The sequence below is a fragment of the Lepidothrix coronata genome, unplaced genomic scaffold (assembly GCF_001604755.1).
Source record: "Lepidothrix coronata isolate B3197 unplaced genomic scaffold, Lepidothrix_coronata-1.0 Scaffold342, whole genome shotgun sequence".
NCBI classification, from domain to species: domain Eukaryota; kingdom Metazoa; phylum Chordata; class Aves; order Passeriformes; family Pipridae; genus Lepidothrix; species Lepidothrix coronata.
In genome coordinates this window covers 327,353-350,805 of record NW_016690522.1, presented here as the reverse complement: position 1 = coordinate 350,805, position 23,453 = coordinate 327,353, and the positions used below count along the sequence as shown (strand labels likewise).

Below are 23,453 nucleotides of genomic sequence, written 5' to 3'. Positions count from 1 at the left end.
GAATGCTGACTGGTGAGTAAAGATGGCCACACTAAACTGCAAGAACTTAGTAGCTTTTTTTATTGTAGAATTAAAATGACTATCAGACTAGTTTAATACAACAATATATAGACTTACTTACTAACATCAGGAGTTTGGATGACCACAGACTGAAGAAAGGATATAAGACAGTCACCATCTCCCTTTAGGGGAAGACAGTTCCCAGAGCTCTGCAAGTGTCTTACAGGCACTGACAGACATCTTCAGGAGATTTAGAATTCAGGCAAGTTCAGTGTTGCAGGGAGAAAGCAACAGCAGAGTGCAAAACGATTAAAGAAAGAGGTCAAGGAGAAGCCTGACTTAACCAACTGCATTCACAGATGTGGAACGATCCCGTTTTAAATGTTTTGTTCCAATGCAGGCATTGAAAAGCCCTCCCTGTGTTCTTATCCAGGCATATTAGCTTTGCTTGGGGAATGAAACCTAAATGCATCCCAAGTACTCACACTCATCTGTTCTATTTTCATTTATTTTGTACACTTTTTTCTATCTCTGGATCAAGGTGCTAGAAATTAAGCTAGTACAGCATTTCATTCCCCATTTTTCAGCTGAATTTTTTCCCCCATATTTGAACTGTGCATTAAATAATCCAGGGTGGGGACTTGACCAGCACGCAGCACAGCTGTCCTCTGGCCACATGCCTATAGCTCTTCTCTGTGGACAGCTTGATCCTCATTTTCGACTACCTACTTTCAACAGAGGCTTTGGGCTTCCCAAACAGAAAGCACTGAAGCCTTTCCTTATTCAGTGCAAGAAAACAAACACAGTTGGCATGTTCCTTCTAGACACATTTGCACAGCTAACATGTTTTGGAGCAAACAAAAACACAGTTAGTGAGAACAGATAAACTCAAGAATATGGCTGATGACAAAAGAAAATCCTACATGGAAGAATCAAAGTCTCCAAAGATGATTCAGAAAGCACCAAATGTCCCTGAATGGCAAACAGTCAGGAGCTATGAGGATACACAGGGGAAGCACATCTCCTTTTCCTGTTTTTAAAATCTGCCCTCCTGCCTACTATGAGAGACATGATAAACAGGCTAGGGAGACCTTTGATATGATAGAGGGAGACTGCCTGCGCTTACATTTCTGTGATTGATAAGAGGAACAGCAGCAGCAGTTAAAAAGTAGAGAGAAGGCAGCAAACTTGTTGCTCTGATTTGAATCAGCAGTTAAGAGAAACTGAAGGTAACTTGATTGCAACAAGAGACAGATGTTCATGCAATAGTCCTAGTTATATTGCTTATGAAAGCATGTTCTGGTCTCCAAGACAGGAGCATAAAAAGTCCCAAGATGTCAACACATACACAGACAAACTGAAAGGAGAACCCACTAACAACAAATCCTTAGGAAGAACAGAATACAGCAACTTTTAGTTTGTCTACTCATTATGCAGTGAACTTGAATTCTTTTCCTTAGAAAAAAGTTATCTCCAAATAATTATTTCTCAGCTGTGAACTTTAAAATGTAGGCAGTTACTGCAGCAAATCTGGCAAGAATAAATGAGTGGGTAGACTCATGCATAGTTCTACATGGTTGAACCAGGAAGGGTTAAACTGACAAACTACTTGCTTTTGTCTCCAGGCAAAAATACAATAAAAATTAGGAAATTTACTCTCGAATATATTTTAAATTAACCTGAGTTTTAAAGATCTCAGGAAGGAGTCTTAACTGTGTGGAACAGTATTACAATTCAATGTTTTTAAAATTTTTAAATTTTTAAAAAACAACAAACCCTTGAAGATACAACTGGCACATATTCTTCATTTTTATATTTAATACAAGGAGTATTTTTACAAGTTATTGTATTCAGGACATGAAAAATAGGTAGTCCATGAGGAAAAAGCCTTTTCCCTTCTTTCCACTTGATATTTCAACCCTCTTTTGAGAGAGATTTGGTCACTCAGTCTGAAGGTGACTGGCTAGAGACACTAGTTGTACAGACACATGCTCTTTCTGGTGTATTTCAAGACACACCTGAAAAAGACATTCTCTTTTTCAACATTTGTGTGCTGTTTAATAGCAAATCAGATGTGCTCCAAAAGAGGATAAAAATCAACCCCATTTTTTTCATTAGACTGGTAACATTTCCTAAAGGTTACAACACATACATAGAAAACACAAAAGCATATTTTCAAATTCTCACTTAACCCAGATTATTCTATGTGCTTGACTTGATCCAGAGCTCCCTTAAAGTGAATCTTTTCACCAATCCAGTGGACTTTAGAACTGGTCCTCAGCATCACCAATCCCTGTGAACACCACAACCCCCATTGAACACAGAGTGACTGTGCCAATCAGATTTAAAGAGTGTGTTCCACCCAAGACTCTGAGTAAAGAATGAAGTGGGAATTAAAACTACTTACCTGAAAGGCCTGTATACAAAAAACCTAGTCAGCAAAAAAATAGCATGTAAAACATTATAATGAAAAGACAAATTCTAAGCATCTGCATAAAACTCAGGAAACTTCATACTTCTCTTCTTGATGCTGGTCCTCTTGGTCACTGAGTTCATCATCATCTACCATGTGCCCAAATGGTTCAGAAGAAATTGATACCATATTAGACAGGATAACTCTGCTATCACTGCTTCCTGTAAGGATCAGCTGATCGTGAGAATGATTGTATCTGACATTCCAGACCCTAAAAAAAGTTAAAGCAGAAAGAACAAGATTCTTGGTAGGTAGTGCATCAATGTTAAACATTTTCTTTTAAGAGTGGCACTAAAATTGACCTTTTAAACATTGTAAGTATACATAGAAGTAACAAGCCTCATTTCAAAGACTGTTTTTTGCCATCTTCATTTGGCTTTTAAGCTTTCATATAATCTGTTTTTTATGAGGTACGTTTAAAATTCAACAAATAAGTTAAAAAAACCCCCACAAAATAACAAAACATACCATTCAGTGATATCATTCCTTGCGGGTACATGCCAATTCATTGTTGAATAAGTCAGATAAATATTTAAGTTCTATATATAAAAATTTCCCCAAAGCAAAATATGGATTAGAATTAGCCTGTTAAACAAAAATCTCACAACATTCTTACAGTGAAGTTTAAAATAGATCCTCAAAAATAGGATTATATTTCTCTTCAAATTTTACATATCAAGTTAACACAAATGTCTTAAGTTTCTTGTTTTATTCTTTTTCTTTGAATATTTTGGAAAAAAAAAGTATAAATTCTGCTTCTGTTAATTCACATCTTCATTCCCCTCAAAGAAGCTTCAGGGTCCAGATTTATTTTTCAATAATTACTCCAACCCAAATTTTATAAAATATTAACTGTTCATCTTTTCTTAACCACTGAAGAGTGCACATGTCAGACAACAGTCTCTCCTTACTCCAGCCACAGGCCAGAGCAGCAGATACAGATTCTAAAGGTTCTCTCAGAGAATAAAATTACTCACTTGCATATTCTGACTTAAGGACTTTGAAGAGCATGAAAAAAACGGGGCTGAATTACCAAATGTTTTAACCATTCGACAACAGAACGATGGATGACAGCTGCTCTACTGCACGTCAGGTGCATCAGATCAGCCTCCATTTGGGAAGGCACACCTGTGTCCCAGCTGCCCCTATCAGCCAAGGTCTGTGCTGTGCTTCTCAAAGGTGTATCCCAAATCCCAACAATGTTAACAACACTTTCTTGCCAATTAGACTAACATTTTCTTAACTCACAATTACGCAAGGAACACTAACATGTTGAAACTTTTCCTCTATGCAAAAAAATGATTATTCACAATAGCACAAACATAGTTAGTTTGCATTGTTCCTAAATGGTAAAATAATTAGCTGAATAAATTACATAAGCCATCCACCCACAAAACAGCATGCAGATAATTTGTTCTACCAGTGGGAATGCTCCTCTAGTGTCTTCACTGGTTCAGTGACATTCCTTGTGTCCCAGAATTTCACCTTGCAGTCATCTCCACAGCTAGCCAGGTAGTACTGTTTATTGGGATTAAAGTCCAGGTCTCGTACCAGCTGTCCATGTGCATTTTCTATGCAATATATCTGTCTGTAAAACACATTAAAAAAATTAAATGGTCTATAAAAAGCTAACTGCACTCCACTGACAGGAATCTGTTTCCCTGGAAACTTGCATAATCCCCTTAACATCCATAGACCTAGAGTTCCCACTGCTAGTGCACAGTTTGGGGAAATCCCAGCTGTTAACAACAGTGACTTGTATAGATTTCTCAGCTTCCTTTGAAGCTCTGCTCTTTCCATGTTTGCATTAGGATCATCTGGAGTTAAAAGGAAACAGTAGTTCCAGATGATTCTAGCACAGCTGTGTAACAACTGCTATAAAATGTCTGCTACTAAACCACAATATTTTCAGATAAGAGCTTCCCCACTCCTAAGTAGTTACACTAATTCTCTATCTATGACATCTACTCCTCCCTATATGAAAAGCAGAGATGCAAGGGATGCAAGAGATATGCACAACAGCTTTTTATTACTGCTCTGTAGTGAACTTACCTTCCTGACCTGTGGCACTTATCACTAATTTACCTGTGGCCCTTATCACTAATTTACCTGTGGCCCTTAAACTACTCAGCCATGTGCATACTCATCCATCTGGACCACTTGAGAAAACATTTGTAGCACTGCTAACAACCCAGAATCTCTACTCAAGCATCATGTTCCATTAGATTGTTTCCCTATCTCGCCTCTTCAACTTGGTTGGTTTTTTGTTTTATTTTTTTTTTCCACAATTGCATTATCAGTTTTCTCAAAGCCACCATCTACCATCTAAAGTTCTGCTTAGACTTGACAGTCTCCTACAATTTTCCCTAGAACTTGTCAACACTTTGTGAGCTTCTTCCTTTCTTTAAAAGAAAATGTTTCTCTTCAGAAAACACACTGACTAAAATTTCATATTTCTTGTGAAAATTTCATATTCTTATTGTCTTCTGTCAAGATGAAACAGTCTCTTGTTGTTAATACCTACAAAGCAAAATAGCTCCATAAGGAGAGATTCGAAGTATACCAGGCTTCTACTAAGCCCTATCATGACATCTACGGCAGTCACGAGTGAAGTTGCCTCAATATCCATCATGAACGCTCTTCTCTGAGTTTGAGAGGTTAAGGATATCCTTCAGGTATGCCTTTCTACCAAGTATTCTGGGAATCAAATTCAAACTTCCTCTTAATTTCTTAAAATATGTCTATGGGAAAAAATCTGAGTCTCAAGCATGCTTGTAGCAGTAAAACACTTCTTTATTGCACCTTTCTTTTTTTTTTTTTCTTACATTGCTCATAGCGTGTAAGGGCTTAGAAAGAAATATCAAAGTCCACTGTGTATTCAGCACTGCTCACCATGAAAGCCTTTGTTCAAACTTAACTGTTATTCTGACCACTTAATCCCTTTCTTTCCCAAATATGAATATTCTTTTCTTCACCCTATCATCCTACCTACAGCAATAATACATGCACTGAATTTCCCACTTATAGATCCTAAGATTAATGCCAGACCACATATACATTTTCTCCAGCTATTGACTCCACCTTCTCATATTATTCTTTGTCCATATTTCTTAGAATTTATTCTTGGAGTTTGAATTTTCCTCAAAATTCTCTCTCTAAATTGATTCAGCCTAGTGTCTGTCTCCCCTGCTTCACAAGCTCTTCTCTGAATAAGACTGCTTCTTAGTCTAGTCTAGGAGTCTTCTTAACAATCTTTCTTTCCTCTCCTTCTTTGATATCTCCAAAATTATGTACTCCACCTATCTCACCACTATCATAACCACACTCTGCAGAATTAACTACTCTGGCTCTTCTCTTTGCTGGTATAGCAGTTTTCTGCCCTTGATTCCTCCCTCCCCCCTCATTTTTTGCATCTTCTTATACTGCCACAGTTTATACTGCCCTGACTTTAAGCTCCTACTTCTAGCCTAACTAATCATTATCAAATATTCACGTAATTATAGACATATTACAGCGTAATCACAGATGAGACTTATTCTTGCACATATTTTTCAAGTATACTGTGAACAGCTCTTTGGCATTGCCTAGTATTTAAACTGGTTTAAGGACTATCTAACCTGAGCTTCACTTAAAGTAATCAGAATTGTAGGGTTTGTTTGTGTTAACCAAGCTACACCTTTCATTGAGGATCTTATTAATATCTGGACTATCAGCCTTCATAGAAGTTACCCAGAGAACTCATTTAATGCAACATAGAGATGCTTTTTCTAATGAGATAGAGCATGAAGCAGACCTCACAATATTTAACATTTTCTCTTTGAAACACAGGCTTTAATCTTAATAAAACCCTTCTCCTTCGACCTCTCCTTCCGCTTTTGTACACTTCATTTAAAAGAGTCCTTATAAACCAAAATATCCACATAAAGTTAGATTTTTATGTATCATTTCATAAGGCAAAGACCAGGACTTTCAAACTTGATGACAAACATACAGGAAGTACCTTTTAATTATTGTATTTGTATTTTTACCTTTCCTTGCCTTAATTAAATAAACCTTTTTGGTAAAAACATACAAAGCTGGCAAACACAGGGATTTATTGCTACACCTCTGAGTTGGCAGGAACCACAGAACTAAATTTAAAGTCATCCCCCTTTACGGCAACAAAAGTTATTACAAGACATCAGTCTTCTCGGTTTAGTGATAAATTACTATGTGCTAAAGGGATAAAGTGTATTTTAAAAAAGCTTGCACAGGCTTTAGTAGTCATGGCAACAGATGTGCACAACATCACTCCTTTGCTTATCAAAATCATAACTGAGCAGGGCAGAAAACACCTTATTAGGTATATTCAAAGCTTTTATTTGGTTATGATTTTGATAGATTCAGTGGTTTCTTAAACTAGCATCCTACAATCTTTAGTACAGAACTCCATTTGTTAAAATCAAAATAGTAAAGAGTGAACTTAACCTGTGAATTGCCTTCAAAGATTAAAATCACCTTTAAATAGTATGCTATGAAGAAAGTTCATCACATGGTCAGGATTGTTGTTAAATCATTTTCAGGTTGAGTTACAGAACAGCTTCATTAAGGCATTCCCTATGTATTAAACAAATCATCTTGAGATTGATACATAGTTCAATAAAACTCAGTGTATAAGTTAGAATTGAAGCTGAGGGGGAAAACCAGAGAAAGCCCTTTATTAAATCATAAATATATCAGCTACCCAAGCACAACTACTCCTTTTATAAATTAGAGGTTTGCCACATTCATTATCTAAAAAAAATAAAATGTTAGGAGGAATGAAAAAAAAAAAATCTATCTCCAAAGGAGAATGTCTTCTCTAGAGAACACGAGTGCAATTTCTCATTACCTCATGCTTCGCGTATCCCATCCTCGGACAGTGGTATCGTTGGCTGTTGCAATCTGTGTACAATTGTGGTGTGGACTCCATCTTCCAGAAGTAAATTTTAATTGTCCTTTCCCTTCCAAGGCTGCAGAACTAGAGAGCTAAAACAATGAAACAAAGCTGGAAATGTTTCCAAATGTAACATTACAATGAAATTAGTTCCTCTGAAGACAAAAACTGCTCAATAGCCTATTGCTCCAAGTGCAGACTACCATCTCCTAGGATAAAAAAGTAAAAAGAGAAAAAAATTAAAAGCTAGAGCTAATATTCTCTCTCAGAGTAATTTTTTCAAAGGCTTATGCACTGTAATGTCTTCAGAAATATTAGAAGTACTGTACTACTGTATATATTTAAAAAAACAGCTTTAGATCATTTGTTGAAACAGTAGATAGACAATATGGGCACACTGCAGAAATTTGTAGCTGCCTCACACACACACACACGCATTTAGCTTTGTTAACAGTCTTACAAGACTTTTTCAATGTCAAAATGCCAAATTTTATCTGTAGGAACAGAATTATGGTGTCAAAGACCCTTGGATAAATGTATAGCAGCTTTTAAAAATTTAAAAAAATAAAAAATAAGAAATATCAAGGCCCAGGTGCCCGCCTCCATTGAAATAACAGTAGATACTGGATCACAAATCTGCTATCTGTGATAATTAAAGGTTTCAGTTCCAAAACCAGGCTTACATCTCATTGAGCAGGCAGCTCTGCATCTCCACAGTTAATGAAAAGAAGGTCCAAAGTAATGAACTTTCTCTTTGAAGTTGTACAGCAAGTTATCCCCCAATTCCATGTGCACATGAGGGGAAATGAAGCTGCAGACACTGCAAATTACTTTTACTTCTAATCACTTTCTGAAACTGTTTAATATCTACAAGGGTGGAAGAAAACCAAAGTACTTGCACTTAATCAGATATTAAATTTATACAAATTTTGAGCAGTTAGGGAGATAGCATGACTTTGGTCACCTTTCACACAACTTCCATATTTCAAAGCATTTCACTATGAGGTATTTCATGAAAGCTGTGCTGGATCTTGTTGGATCCTAATACAACACAAATATTCTATTAAATACTAGATTTCTCAGCAGAAATATTACACTTTGATGGATGAAAAAGACTAAAACATACAAAGTGCTTAAATAAACTTTAACTGACATCAACAGAAAACTATGCTGTCAGTATAAGACTGCTTAAACCTATTTGTATATTGTGCCAATGTCCATTTATGTATTTTGTTAACTTTTTACTACTACAGCTCCACCAAGAATATCATATCTCTTTAGCATTATCACTAGAAATTACAACTCTTCTATCATTGAAGTCTACCTAATGCTACCTAAAATGTGTTGCCCTCCAAAAATTTTTCTGCCTTTTTTTTTTTTTAAATTCATTGAGTTCAGTTCCTCCCATTGCAGGCACCATGCCACATAGTCCTTTCATAACTGTTCTTGGCTCCTGAACCATCTTAGAACTATTTGCCTTTTCAAATAGCCTTATCATACTGGCAGTTCAGGGCTACTCTCACAATACCTAAGTAACAGAATCCAGTTATTTTTAAGTGCTAAGTTTCTATGTCACAGCAAGAAAATATTTTTATTCCTTAAACAGAAGTTTTCTGCTTTATACTAGAAAAATTAAACTAAACATCAAGTTCATTCCCTGAAATATACTGTTATTCCTATATACTGATGATTCATCCCATGTTCTGTCAGCAAGAATTTTCATTATTTCACTCCTACTTCTATTCCATCATTAAGGAGACCATTAAATAAAATTGATTCCAACTCTTTAAGAGCTAGTTTCTATCCTCTTTCTGATCCAGTAATTTTCCTTTTATTTTTCTTCTGACAGTTTTTTGCCCTCCTATAATTAATCTATGTTTATGCTAGTTGCAGTAATTATGGGGCACTCTAAAAAAATTCTCCACTGAACTCCACAAGGTATTTCCTTACCATGAGAAACAGCAGCAATCTTGCCAAGAAAGCATCTCATGCTTATTCCTAACATCCTCCTATATTTGGATACATCACTTTTATCCAGATAGCCTGTGAAATCCTCCCCACAATATATTCTGCCTTGCCTGGAATGCCACTGCCAGATACTATCTGTTGTTCTGAATGAAGACCACCTCTATCTTAATGCTGCTAAAGAATCCAGAAGAGACAAGAAATCCAGAAGGAATCTAACTAGTAACTTAGATTAAAATCACCAAAACCACACCTCTATTCATCCCTTCATGAAAACATATGAAAACCAGAAAAATATCTAGATTTTAAGATCTCCATTTCATTTTGTTGCACTTATCTGCCATGCCAAACATATTGCATTTTCCCAAGGAAGAGTTCTAGTGATTTGGCAACATCTGACCTTAAGTGTATACACAGAAATATTAACTGTCATCTTCTCAGCAGACTCAACCCACACCTTGTGGATTGGTTGGGTTTCTCTTGGGTCCAGCTAATGATTATAAATGGCAAAGAGTGGCTAATTTAATTGCAAAAGGTAATGATGCAGCGAGTATAAGATTAGTTTCACCTCAGAAGGTAACATCCTCAAAACAAAAATAAAGGGAGTGATCAAAAGGAAAGGAGAAGCTTGTTTTATTGCAAATACAGGCAAATATTCCTGTACTAAATACTGTAATGAGGAAACATGTTAGCAAAAAAACATTGAAAGGAAATAAAAACCCAACCAAAACAAAAGCAGAAAACACCCCAAACAAATCCAGCAAACTGTATAGTAAGTTATGATAAGAAAACGTTTTTTATAGCAAACTGACCAAATAATTCAGAGAACAAACATACCAATGATTCTATTACAAAGAAGCTGTGAACATATTGGGAACCCTAGAATTCTAATTCTAATGAAACAATGTGATTTGTAAACCACAGGCAGATACAAAAGATACATCAAATAAGACTCAGAAGGTTTGATCAGTGCAGACAAGTAGAAATTTTGGCCTATGCAAAATTTTCAAGACATATTTTCAGTTTTTCACCTGTTATACCTGAATTTTAAACAAACTTGTTCATAAACATGAAAAGTCCATAAAGAGTAGCATTTGGTTTACCACTTACCATTAAAATGAATATTGCCTATAATATATATCTATCCAAAAAGGAAGCAACTGAAATGTTATTAAAACAGAAAGACCAGTTCTGCAGCAATGTAATGAGTACCTCCTTATCTCTACTATCTGATACAGATACAGTGGACCAGATCTTACTTTTAGTTAACAACAATGATGTTAATCAACTTGAGCACCATCATGTTTTTTACAAAATAGGAAAAAAAATCCAACACGTGGACATTTTTATTATCTTAATCCTAGGCTCTTGATTTATTTAGTTCTAATAATATATATACACACACAAAGGTACATTGTTATTTCACTTATAAGTCTATAGCAACACGTATACTTTGTAAAGACACTCTCCCCTCAACAGTCCCTACAGAATACATGTTTACTAGTGTTGGGGAAAACATTAAGTGGAGGTAGCTTGGTGTGCAGCTGCAGTGCCAGCTGTACATTGAGCTCTGGGTGGCAGGAAATTATGGGAGCTCGAGGCAGGAGGCTGGGAACAGGCACTGACCCTTTGCACAACAAAGGGCAGATGGACCCGTGTTGCCCGCCATGTGACTGGACACTCACAGACACAGCAGGAGCTCCCAGACTTCCGAGGCATAGACTGTCAGGGTAAAAAAGCCCAGAGTTTCCTTTGTTGGGGTCCCTCCTTGGCACCAGCTCCAGCTGTTATTTTGTTGTTGCACCCTGATTAAGTTACTAAAGGGAACCAGAGGTCTGAGCCTCTGCTCTGGGAAACCTGGGGTTGATCGGGTAGGGAAACCTCTTCCGACTGTGTGACTGTGGGATGTGTGGGGAGTCAAGCAGGGACCCGTCAGCTCAGTGGAGCTGCCCACTAGGGAGGGGGCTTCGGTCCCAGCAGGGAAAGTCTCTGGCAGTGGGACTGTGACTGTGGGGATGACTCCTGGACAGTCAGACAAGGAAGTTTCCTCAATATGAGCTACTTAGTCACTGTCTGCTTGAACCAAACAGTATGATAGGTGATGAGATATCAGGTGGCTAAGAGTTGCCAAAAATGGACAACTTTTTATCTTAATGAACAATAAGCGCAATGTTTCTTGTCATTTACATAATCTGTCTGTGTATCTTAATATAAAGCAAATGTGTTTTTTCTAATTTGTTTTAACATGCCTCTTTTTTAAATGTAGCACGACTTGATTTTTTTTGCTGTAGGTATTCTGTATCAGTTTTCTAGGCCCAAAAAAGCTCTTTTTACTAATACTTAATACTTCAAGAAGTCTTTTTATATTCTGATCAAAAAGCATTAAAATACAAATCACATGTTTTTCAGAGTTGTGATATATTATGCATTCAACAATCCCTTATAAACAGGATACTCACAGAAAGAAATCACTATTTCACCAACAGTTCATTGGTTACAAACACTTCTTGTGCACGGTGATAACCAAAAGGAAAATACATCTACTGCTTACCCCTACCAATGTTATCTGTTTTCTAACCAACCTGTTCTCACAGATTTCTCTCACAGTCTAAATACTATAGCAGCTAAGTATGGGGTAGAGTGTTAATTTTTGGTGGAGGGTTTTAATTATTTTTTCTTTTAAAGAGAAAGCCATCTCTGTAACGAAACCTGGCTTATTTTTCTTCATTGTTCCCTGTAACTATCAGTCCTACATAATTTTTTTCAAATATAAAATGCTACATGGCTACAGAATAACAGTTACTGTTTTTCAGGCTTATATGGATTTTAATGGAGAGTTAATCTCTTAGGAAGGACGTGATCTTCAAAGATTTCAGAAATATACTGCAGTTATTCTAGATACTGGACTTCAGCTTGTCTTCATGTGAATTACTAGAAAGTCTATAGCAAGCATTTTAAAGAGATGCCCAATGCTTTCCTCAGTCTTGTTCAGCTGGACTCCACTTAGGAACCCACAGACATGTTTGAGACAAATTTGCTGCAGAGAAAAATTCAACAGAATTGCAACAGTCCCAGTCATACTTGGCTTAAGATTTTGAGGTGTGGAGATATGTCTGAGAGTCAAGTTTCCATGGACTTCACTTTAAAAGCATTAGATACTGACTCAGTATTGAAGCAAATATCATCTAAGAGCAACTCAAAATTGCTGGAGCAGAAGACTGATTATGGTAAACAGTTATTTTCAGGTAAAAAATTTTAATAACAAATAATTCTCATTTACAGTGCACTCTCATGAGATACCAGATTATTTTAGATAGAAATACAGAGAATCAGTCAAATTCTATATCAAGTCTCCTGAGAGCCTGCTGTAAAATCTAAATAACATTCTTAACTTCTGCAAACAAAAGTTGTTAACAAACATTTCAAAATGCTCCTATGTCAACATGTTGGCCAAGGGTTGATATCTACTTTCATAGTCTTAGCTTTCATGACTAGAAGCAGGGGGTTTTTTTATTCAGAATTTCACATTTGGTTTTACTTGTTTCCTTTTATCAAATGTAAGCATATAACAAATGTCACAGGTTTAGTCCCCTTAGTTCCTTTATCACTTACTTTGCCTTCTGGAGTCCTTTTGTGCCAACAATATTTGATGCAGTACAGGTATATTTTAAAACTAACAATAAAAAAATATTCTACATAAGGAACACTACTTGAAATATTGAAAGGATCAGCAAGCTGAATATTTCTTTGAGGACAGAAATATTGATTCCAAAAATCATGTTGAAATTACATAATTTGTTGAAGAGTCTACTCCTCTCCAAAATTATGCAGAGCAGAATGCTAGCAATGGAAGGGAAAAGAATATGGAAATCATAGTTATATGCACAAATATTTGTGTGATGGAATGAGGAGTTAGCTTTGAGAAAAGGAATAGTATAAGGAAGAGACAAAATACCAAATTCTAGTAAATAAATCCCAAGCAAAATATAATGAGGAATTAAAAAGGAATTTGGCATTCATTACAAGATTCCCACACAGAGAAACTGATAAACACACTGGACAGCATCCCAAAGGAAATAATATAGAATCACAGAATAGTCTGGCTTTGGTGGGGTCTTAAAGATATCTAGTTCCAACACCCTGCCATCGGCAGAGCCATTTCAGAGAGGTTAGGATTAGGAAGAAAACTGAGACAGTTATGAGAAAGTGGTTGGAACAGTGAAAATACTAATTAGCATTCAAAAGAATTATAGCAGGAGAGGACAGAACTGTCCAAAGAGTGAAAGTAGGAGAAGGGGAAAATGCTAAATTGTCTAGTAGTCCCAGTACTTCAAAGAGACATGAAGAGGTATAGCATGAAGCAATACCACCCTCGAAGTAGTTTTTCAACATTCTAAAAGAGTTTGTGTATTATGCAGGCATTAGAAAAGAAATACTAACTAAATGCAGGTGTAATGCAAATCCAGTGGATACAATGCCACAGACAAGCTCCTGGAGGCAAGCTGTCAGAAACTCTCAACATCAGTTTGATAAAAACAAACACTAATTTGAAGAAGCCTTGGAAGGCAACGTAACACCAATTGAAGTTGCAGGTGAAAAAAAAGCTGAAGTTTTCCCATCTAGTGAAGGAACCCAAAGGGCTTAATTATGAAAATAAAGGATTAAACTATATTACATTACATTGATACTATGTGAAATCTAGCAAAATAATAACTCAAAATAATAACTGTGTGCATTTCTTTGCACACAGTCAGATGGTACCAACAAAGAAGAGCTTATGGACACAAAAAAACCTCATATTGAGCATTCAGGAAGAAAAATTAACCCTGACTTTAGGAGTTAAATCTAGAAATGGCAACATATAAACCAAATAATAATAATATAATTAAATAATAATAATAAAAATAAAAATAATAAAAATAATAAAAATAATAAAAATAATAAAAATAATCCGTTTCCATTTTTAAGCACAGACACTGGCCTAAATGATTCTATAAAGAAACATTCAAAGTTTTCTATATATGATCAATGACATGGCATAATCAGACAAAAATCTATGCCAATGACACTTTTTTTAATATATGTTCCTGAACAAGAAGCTTTTAAAAATAACTGAAATAATCTGAATAAACAGTATAGTACAAAATAACACTTATATTCAGAATTCCAAAACAGCACATAGCAAATAGAGAAATTTATATTATGCCTATACATACAAGGATTGTAAATTAAAGGGCTGCATGCTATTAACCAACATGAGTTAATATACCTTTGGCTTTACTGATTACATTTTTCCCTTGTACACATTCACCAAATGTGTACATTATTTTAGATTACTCACTGCAAAACCAGTAGGAAAGGGGAAGTCTAGAACAAGGAAAATATTTACCCAATAGCTAGAGTTAGCTCTTAAACACTAAAGACAACTGATAGAATATTCATTTCCCCCCACACGCATTAAAGGCAACAAGATATTTCTGAAGCAAAGTTAAAAATATCAGCAAATTCTAGGCTACTGAATATTGTTGTTTGCACTACATTCGAGCAGATAATGTTCTATTAAAAAAAAAAATTCTTACCACAGCTTTGGCTGAACTTTCCTGCAAATCCCAGAATAATATGTTGTTATCAGCCAGTGAAATAATCTTTTTACCATCTCCCATTGGTTCCCACATAACACTGTAAAACAGAAACGGATAAACAAAAAAACAGTCCAACATTAAAACCAATCAGAATTTGAACCAGAAAGCCATTTTAATTCTGCAGATCTAATCTATTCCAGAACATACCAAACCATATTTCTTCTGGTTTCCTTGAGCTGAAAGCCATCCCATATTTAAGTGCAAAATCTGCCAATAACTAGCAATTTGTAGCAGTCATTCTGCATACACACACAGAAAAACAACCAGAGACCTTGACGTCCACTAACTTTTGAATGCTTCAGCCTGACACTTCAAAGTTCTTGAGATGTAATGTCATGTATCCTTTTTGATGGTGCAACAAAAATCATTTTTTGATTGCAAATAAAAAGTTTTGATGCAAATCTCTTCCAGTTCAGCAGCTGTCATCATGACTTAATCAATAGATACTTCTAACCTGTGATTCGCTTCATGCTATACATGAAAGAATGCAAGGAATCAGTCCTTCTCTCTTGTTCTGCCCTTGAGAAGCAACATATTTAAGCCAGTTGGTATGGGCAGCACAGCCAAATATATGCACTATATCCCTACTAAATTTGCTGGAGATAACAGATTAAAAGAGAGGCTTCCATACCCAACACTTTTGTAACAAAGTTGTGCAACCTCCCAATCATTTTACAGTAATAATATAGTTGAAGGTGGAGATCAAAACTTTAGTATCAATATTTTAACATAGAAACTTCTTCCCATCTGTAGACTAAAACTTGGGCTATTTAAAGGCATTTGAAATGCTGTTCTCATCTTCAATGTATATTCAAAGTACCATCTCTCAAAATTTGTCAAAAGTCCATGACTAGACACAAATTTTTTGTCTAGTCATTTTTTGGTTTGCTTTTCACATGAATCAGTTCAGTATCTGGACGGAACAGATAAAAGAAGGTTGCACAAGTAGATGCAGCCTTGGACAAGAGAGTCCAACATTAGGCAGCCACTACCTTCCTAACTCTCTGCTGCACACTATGCATGCTTCTATTTTATCCCAGATTTTGCATTACTCCTATTTTCCTAAGATGGTGGATATAACCTGTCTGGCTTCAGATCTAAAGTGATGGAACTCCATCTAATCTTATGGTACAAAATACAAGGAAAAGAAAACAGAAAGTGGTAGGTAGCAGAAAGAAGGGACACTGTCATTTTTTCACACCATAAATAAACCACATTTATTCTCAACTAATATGTTCTCAAATTCCTCTTGCTCCTTCTGTAAACAGTATCACTGCTTTTTACTCTGCACTTTTAGTAAAACAAACATTAGATATACAGGCAGATGACTGCACCTGTTTGCTGTTATAGAGAAGCCAGACTATGTAGAGAAAATAGAACTATGTCAAAAAGAAAATTAACACCAAGTAAACGAAAAAGCTGGAACTAAAGGGGTGCATTGGCTGACTCCTCACCCACTGAACTTTACCCTAAGGCAACATAGCAAATTAAAGAAAGGACTAGCTTCTGTGTCTATCTTCTGCTGGAATCATGACCTGCATCCGTATTATACTGTCAATTCATGGAAATTACCTACTTATAGAAGTCCATTTGTAGTGAGTTGTCTTGAATTAGGACAAAACCACTTCATATTGCACATTAAGCTACCGTCATGTTTTTAAATGTGTTTTAACGAGAACATGAAACTAGAATGATTCTACAATTTGCTTTAAATTAGGCTGTTTTGTCTGTAGTATTGATAATCTTATTTAAAAATAAACACTTTTGAAAAGTTGTGTGGTACAGCTTGGAAAAAACTTACAAGCAATTGAAAATGAGTGTTGATAATAAAAATGATGAGATGCAGTTTCAGTTACATGTTCAACCACATTTTGCCCATGATAATGAGAAGCAACCAAATGGCACTGCCATGTGTATTTCAGAATTTCATGTATTTGTGCTGCACAGATATATCAAATACCTCTGATCCTTCAAATAGATTAAAATATTTTATGAACACATATAACAGGATAAAAAAATTAATGCACTGTAACCTGTATGTGATCACAGCTAACCTGCCACAATCCAGTTTTCCAGTGTGAAATCAAAAGACATCAGGATCATCACACAGCTTAACAGGCAACTAAGAAATCTTCAAGTTGATTCTGATCACATTTACTTAAGTCCATCATTTTACATATTGCTGAAAATATAGTTGGCATTTGGTGTTGATACATGTAGATATATTTTAAGTATAGACAATGAAATCTGGTTGGACCAATTAACTCTTTACAAGCTCTTCCAGCCCAAGACCAGTATTTTTCATGCTTGTTGACGTATCTGCCCCTTTCCTTCACCAATCACTGAACTTCCAGTTGTAAAAGCTAGACTGGAAACAATTTCTTTGATGTTTTCAAAGATAGGAAGAAATTTCACATCTTTGAGTGTCATGGAGCTTCAAGGTGAAAGAATTTTTATAGCTGAATACAGTGTGTTAACTAGAGCCAGTTATAACCCAGCTGATATACCCTGGAATGAAAAGGTCTCCCCATTCACTCCATCCTTGTGTGATGTACATTTTATTTATGTTTAATTTTTATTTTATGAAAGTTCATTGTTTTATGAGTGTGGTTATAGTGATCATTCAGAGTTTATAATCTTAAGCAAAGGTTACTCAAAATACCCTTTGTAACATGTTCAGTTGTATTCTGTACTCTTGACTTAATGTTAAACATGAAACACCATGGAGAAGGAGGGGGGCGGGAAATACTGGGGAGTGAAAAGAAAAAATTACTTTTGAAGCAAGATACAAATTTTAGAAAAACTGAAGTTTTCATTTAGAACAGTTTTCAACACAGCAGAAGTGGTGACAATGGCTAAAATGGAAAACAGATAGACCAGGCAATACCATTTTCCTGAGTGGGCCAACAGTTGCTGATGCCAACAGTTTTCAGCAATGGACAAGATAATCGTCAAATTCACAGCTGCCACTCAGAAACTCAGTGTCAACTTCAGGGCTGCTCTTTAGATAATCTATAAACAGCAGACAAGCAATTATATTTGTTGCATTTTACCCTATTTGTTATCATCTGACTCATGATGCTTCAATTAAGCTCGTAGCTAATAGTTTTTCATATTAAAAAATTAAATGCTACAGAAAACACTTCCCTAGCAAAAAAATAAGAGAATTTAAAATATTCACTCAAATGCACACATGAAAGGACTCTATTATCTGTGTTTTATGCTGAAAAGATTGTTAACACCTTCATTAATAAAAGCACTGAGCTTTTACAAATGAGCAATTCAAAGTCCTCCATTATGGACTAAAGAAGAAAAAAGCAACATGCAAAAAAATTTCATAGATGTGAAATGCAGTCAGCCACAAGTGTTGGACAAAGCAAGCATTAACCGCTACTTAACTGTAATTACAGAAGTGACAACAATTTATTTCTATAAACAGAAAAATTTTGCTAGACTGAAAACTCTCATGCACTGCAAAACAGAAAACACACCCACACATTTGGTAACTCAGCAGACCATCCTCCAGCCTCAGTGTAGCCCATCAGAAAAAGTCATGCATTATAAACTCAAATATCCTGCCTTCTTTGCATTACAATGATTCCAATTTAAAGGTGACTCTTGCTTCTCAGGTGACCAGTACATTATTCTAAGAGGAAGGAGATCAGACCAAGGACAACCCAGAACCTCATTCCCTATCCAAGTGCTCTACGAAGTGGCCACATTTCTAAATGGAATCGGTTCTGGCTATTTCACAGTTTTTGAAGTCCAGTGCTGCAGGAATGCTTTGTCTCAAAATTCTCAGCCATTGAGATCTAATCTGGAGTCCAACTTCTCAAGACGCAGTAACACAAGAACCACAGCTTCCTAAACACCTGTAAGGTAAGGTGAACTTTTTAGCTAAAAGGCTGCTGAGAAATGAGAATTGAGAAATGAAGTTAAGGATTATTTTGGACAAGACCCCCAAAGACAGATGGGCTTTATTCTGGCTCTTAAATTATTTTTACATTCAGAAAAATAAAACTGCTTTACAAATAAATACAAGAGTATGCCAACAAGGAGGTGACACAGAAAAATTACTTACCTCTATAATATTTTTTTCCTAAAGTTATCATACTAGAGTATTGACAACATTATAAAGTCTTTTTGAGAAATCATAAAGCAGAACGATGAATAAAAACGGGTCATCCTTGACATTTGTGTTTACTTTGCTGCATCTCCTTGCCTACTGCAGCTGCAATTAAACATGGTTTCTAGTGAGAAAAAAAAAATTGTGATTCTTGCTTTATGGGCCCAAGTAATTTCAGCATTGAAAAAGTATTCATGTTCATGTAAACATAATAAAGACAGTCTGAATCCTAGGAGCTCACGATCTAACAGTAAGCATGGTAGTGAATTTGTTACAAGAAAGCAAGATATAGGACTCACTGATTTTAAACAGGCGCTCCTAAATATCCATTTTATAGAAAAAACTATTACATTCTTTTTGAGCTGTTCAATGATACAGGTCCCATTAGCTCATGGGTGAGGCTGATTCTGTGCTCAGAGAGAGAATCCACATGAGAATGAGTAAGAAACCCATGAGTAGCACTAATTAGAATCCAGGCTACAAAGTAGTTTTGTAGTATGATCTTAATAAGGTCATCAGAGTTCCTCATGTTCATTTGGTATCACAGATAGGTCTTTACAGTAGATTAACAATATTAGGAGGCTTACTTTGCCTGTTTGTTGTCATACGTATTTATTCAAGCCAGATTAGGAATATTAGCTCATATTTCCAGAAAAAAACTCTGCTTTCAAAGATATAAAAGGTATACGAGATTTTTTAGGACACTGCTTTCTCCTCTAAGCTCTGTCTCTTGCTAACATATCTGGCATATTAGATATCCTGGATTTCTGCTTAACTTCATACTTGTTGAGATAGACTGTTTTTTTGAGCTTGAAGGAGGTGATCTTTAAATACAAACCAGCTTTTTTTGATTTTTCTTTTTGGATACTTTTATTTTGGATCCTTCTTTTCTCGAGGGTACCTATCACATTGAACTTACTCAAGAAGATCGCTGAAGAAGCCCAGGGCTTTTCTCCTGAAGGAGAGAAGGTTGTTTTCACAAGGGTTGTGAACCTGGGCTTTTCCCTGCTCTGTTCTACTAGGATCCTGAACTCCACCATCTCATGGTCATCACAGCCAATGCTGGCTTTGACCTTCCCATTCACAACCAGCTCAAGAAGTTATCGATGCTCTCCAGGAACTCCCCGGATTGTTTATGCCCTGCTGTGTTGACCCTCCAGCAGATACGAAGTTAAAGTTCCCCACCAGGACCTCGTCCTGCAAATATAAGGCTACTTCTGGTTGTCTATAGAAGGCCTCATTCAATTGTTCTTCCTGATGAGGAAGCCTATAGCAGACATCCATTACTGTATCACCTGTAGTGATCTGCTCTTTAATCCTTACTCATAAGCTCTCATTTGGCTTATCCATTCCTCCCCAGGCAGAGCTCTGTGAACTCCAACAGCTCTCACAGAGAGGACAAATCTCCTCATCATCATCCCAGCCTGTCCTTCCTAAAAAGCCTCAGGAGTCTTAGTCTTTCTGCAGCTGTTTTGTTCATCCAATCTGAGGAACTGACAAATTAATTATCACATACAGACAGCACATTTCCTAGACTTTTAAATGCTGTTAAATACATTCATAACAATACCAGGATATAAGAAGAGAATACAACACCAGCTTCCCCCCTTCTGGTGACATCCATCAGGCTCAAATTTAAAGCACTAGTTTAGTTTGACCACAGTAATACTGTTAAAGACTCATGTCTTTCAATTAAGATCAAAAATGTACTGCCACAGGATATTTTCATAACTTCTCTACTATATAAAAGACAGCTTACCAGCAGATCTCACCATTTTTGGTGTTTTTTTTTTTTTTGCTTCTGGGTATGTTGTTTTGCCTTTTTTTTTTTTAATGGGGGGTTCTTCTCTCTTATTGTCTTTTCAAGGAAAAAAGGGAGGAGTGTGTGTGTATAATTAAAAAAGTTATACACTGTTTCTGACATTTTATGAAATATCAAATACAGTCTAAAGAATACAATAGATTAATATAGTTAGCATTTCCTCAAAGTAACAAATATTGGATTGCTTACAACAAAAATACATAAATATTTTGACAGAAACATCCACAAATAATCCTCTAAGGCAAATATACAAACTCCTTTATTATGTTTCATCTATCCCTTTCCATATTATTTAAGTGCTAAATACACATTTACGTATAGGATAGCTCTTGCAGACGTTTTGTTAAGTTTATATCATGTTATCATAATGAATATTTTACAGTAGTATTTTAATTATTCTACTGTTACTGATGCCTGAAATACCTCAGGACTCAATGGCTATTTTAAAGCATTTTGGAACTCCTGTTTTCTATATGTCATTGTTTCAGAACAGCTCCATGGGAGATCTGTGTACTGAGACAGCAGAATGCATTATAGCTGTAGGGTTTTTTTGGTGACAGCTACAATAACAAACGGCCTAGAGTATATGCAGTTAAATTTCTGTAGGAATGTAGTGTTTTGACAGCATAGTTGAACCATACCCTAGTACCAGTTGAACTCTAAATCCCATGCCAGAAAAAGCACTTTATTAAGCATAAAGCTGTGTATCTGTTGGAGGATTTGCAGATGCTATTACACACACAAATCTATTTCACAGTTTTTCAGGAAAAATTCACTGATGAGCTGAAATCTATCTATTAATATGAAAAAGACTCAATGACAACATGCTTTGTACCAGAAATGTACAAAGGGTGAAGAAAGAACTGTTTCAAAAAGTATGTACAGTTTACAGATCTATTAAAAGTTGTTTTTACCTTGTCTCTTAACACTAACAGGAAAATACCTTCAAAGCAAGGAGTAACATATTTCACATAAGCAGACAGTAATTGTTTACTGCCACCCAGAGTTAACCACTGCATACAATGAAGAGCATGGGTAGAAGAAAAGAACACCCACCATATACATGAGTTTCTTCAAAGAAATTGGAGGGGTATGAGAAAACTGTGTGTACAGTTAGGATTCATTTTCAAAGCAGGTGGACAGAAGTCACATAACCTCTACCATTCTACAACATACTGCTCACAGAGCAGCTGCTGCCACAGACACCACCTCCATTCTGTTGCTTGAACAGGGCTTAAAAAACCCCAAAGTGACTATTATGGATATGTGACATGTCAGGAAAGAAACATATAACTGGTCTGTCTGTCAACGATCAGTCAGGTGGTCAACCCAGGAAAAACCTCAGTAGGATGAATATCTGGCAAGAAAGCACACAGAGACCTGTCAGGTAAAAGTCCTGGCCAGCCTCTGAAGGCCATAGGATGTCAATAGTTTTTTCCATGTCCTTACAAACAAAGTTACTTGTGAAACAGCTGGAGTGGGCAAAAGCAATCTCTGTAGACTCATTTTTGAGGAAACACGTATCTACTTTTAAGAGGGACAATCTGAGTGTTTTCATATGGGATTTTGCAAAGGATGGCAATATGGATATAGTATATCCTTACTAATTTATTGCTGTTTGTAACAAACTCCATGGTTGGTCAGGGTAATAAAACCCAACAAAACACAATATTCCTCTGAGTATGTTTCTCCAGTGATTTGAAACATGTGCCTAAGAAGAAAATTACAAATGCCTAGGATCTGCATTGATTATTGAGGAAAATCACCACTCCTGTTCAGAAGAGCAGCAAACCCAAGAATGATAAAGGTGTACACAGACCTGGCACAGATGTGCTCTCTAACACCTCTAATCCAGCAGCTGTGGGTTCTTGGGGAATTGGAGGTAAAGAGACTGCAAGAAGTGGCTGGGACTGTCACTATTGTGGTCTCACTTGTCTACCTCTCCATCACCACAGCTGAGACTGAGCACTGGGATGGATGGGCTGTGTGAGGCCTCAGGGCTCCCCTTCAGGTCTCACATACATTTTACCATATAGAGGCACTTAGTCACAAATGTACAAGGGTCACTTTTTTCAGCCAATAGACATCCAAAAGACAACTAAAAGCCCTGAATTTTTAACTACTATGTAAGCAAGTGTCAGCAATATTGCTACAGCTATAGTCATCCCAGAATATTGTGCTAAGAAAGAATTCTACTCAGAGGAATATATATTCTAAATAATAAATGATTAATGGGGTTTTGGAGACCAGATTAGAGTCAACATCAAGAAAACAGGAGCAACTGTTCAAAGCTAGTTCCTCATGAACATATAAAATTCTCCTGCACAACTGATTTTTTCCACCATTTTTTTTAACGTTCCTCACTAACATTTTAAGCAATTCAATTAGAACTGAAATTAAAAACCATCCAGTGTCTATTTAACCTGCAAAATCAGATGATGCAAACTTCAATCCTCACACTTTAGTGCTAAGAATAGCTAAAGTGACACTATAAAAAGGAAAAAAACCCC

The 23,453-nt window shown here is 36.1% G+C and overlaps 1 protein-coding gene across 1 annotated transcript in view; it reads right to left on the bottom strand.

Moving 5' to 3' along the window:
- TSSC1 (tumor suppressing subtransferable candidate 1) overlaps window positions 1-23,453 on the bottom strand; it is a 76,655-nt gene that overhangs the window by 9,374 nt on the left and 43,828 nt on the right. The window contains exons 5-8 of the mRNA XM_017838461.1: window positions 14,933-15,032; window positions 7,344-7,480; window positions 3,894-4,061; window positions 2,517-2,684 (exon numbers count right to left, since the gene is read on the bottom strand). Of these exons, the coding sequence (XP_017693950.1) occupies window positions 2,517-2,684; window positions 3,894-4,061; window positions 7,344-7,480; window positions 14,933-15,032 (573 nt within the window). The remainder of the gene's footprint in view (window positions 1-2,516; window positions 2,685-3,893; window positions 4,062-7,343; window positions 7,481-14,932; window positions 15,033-23,453) is intronic.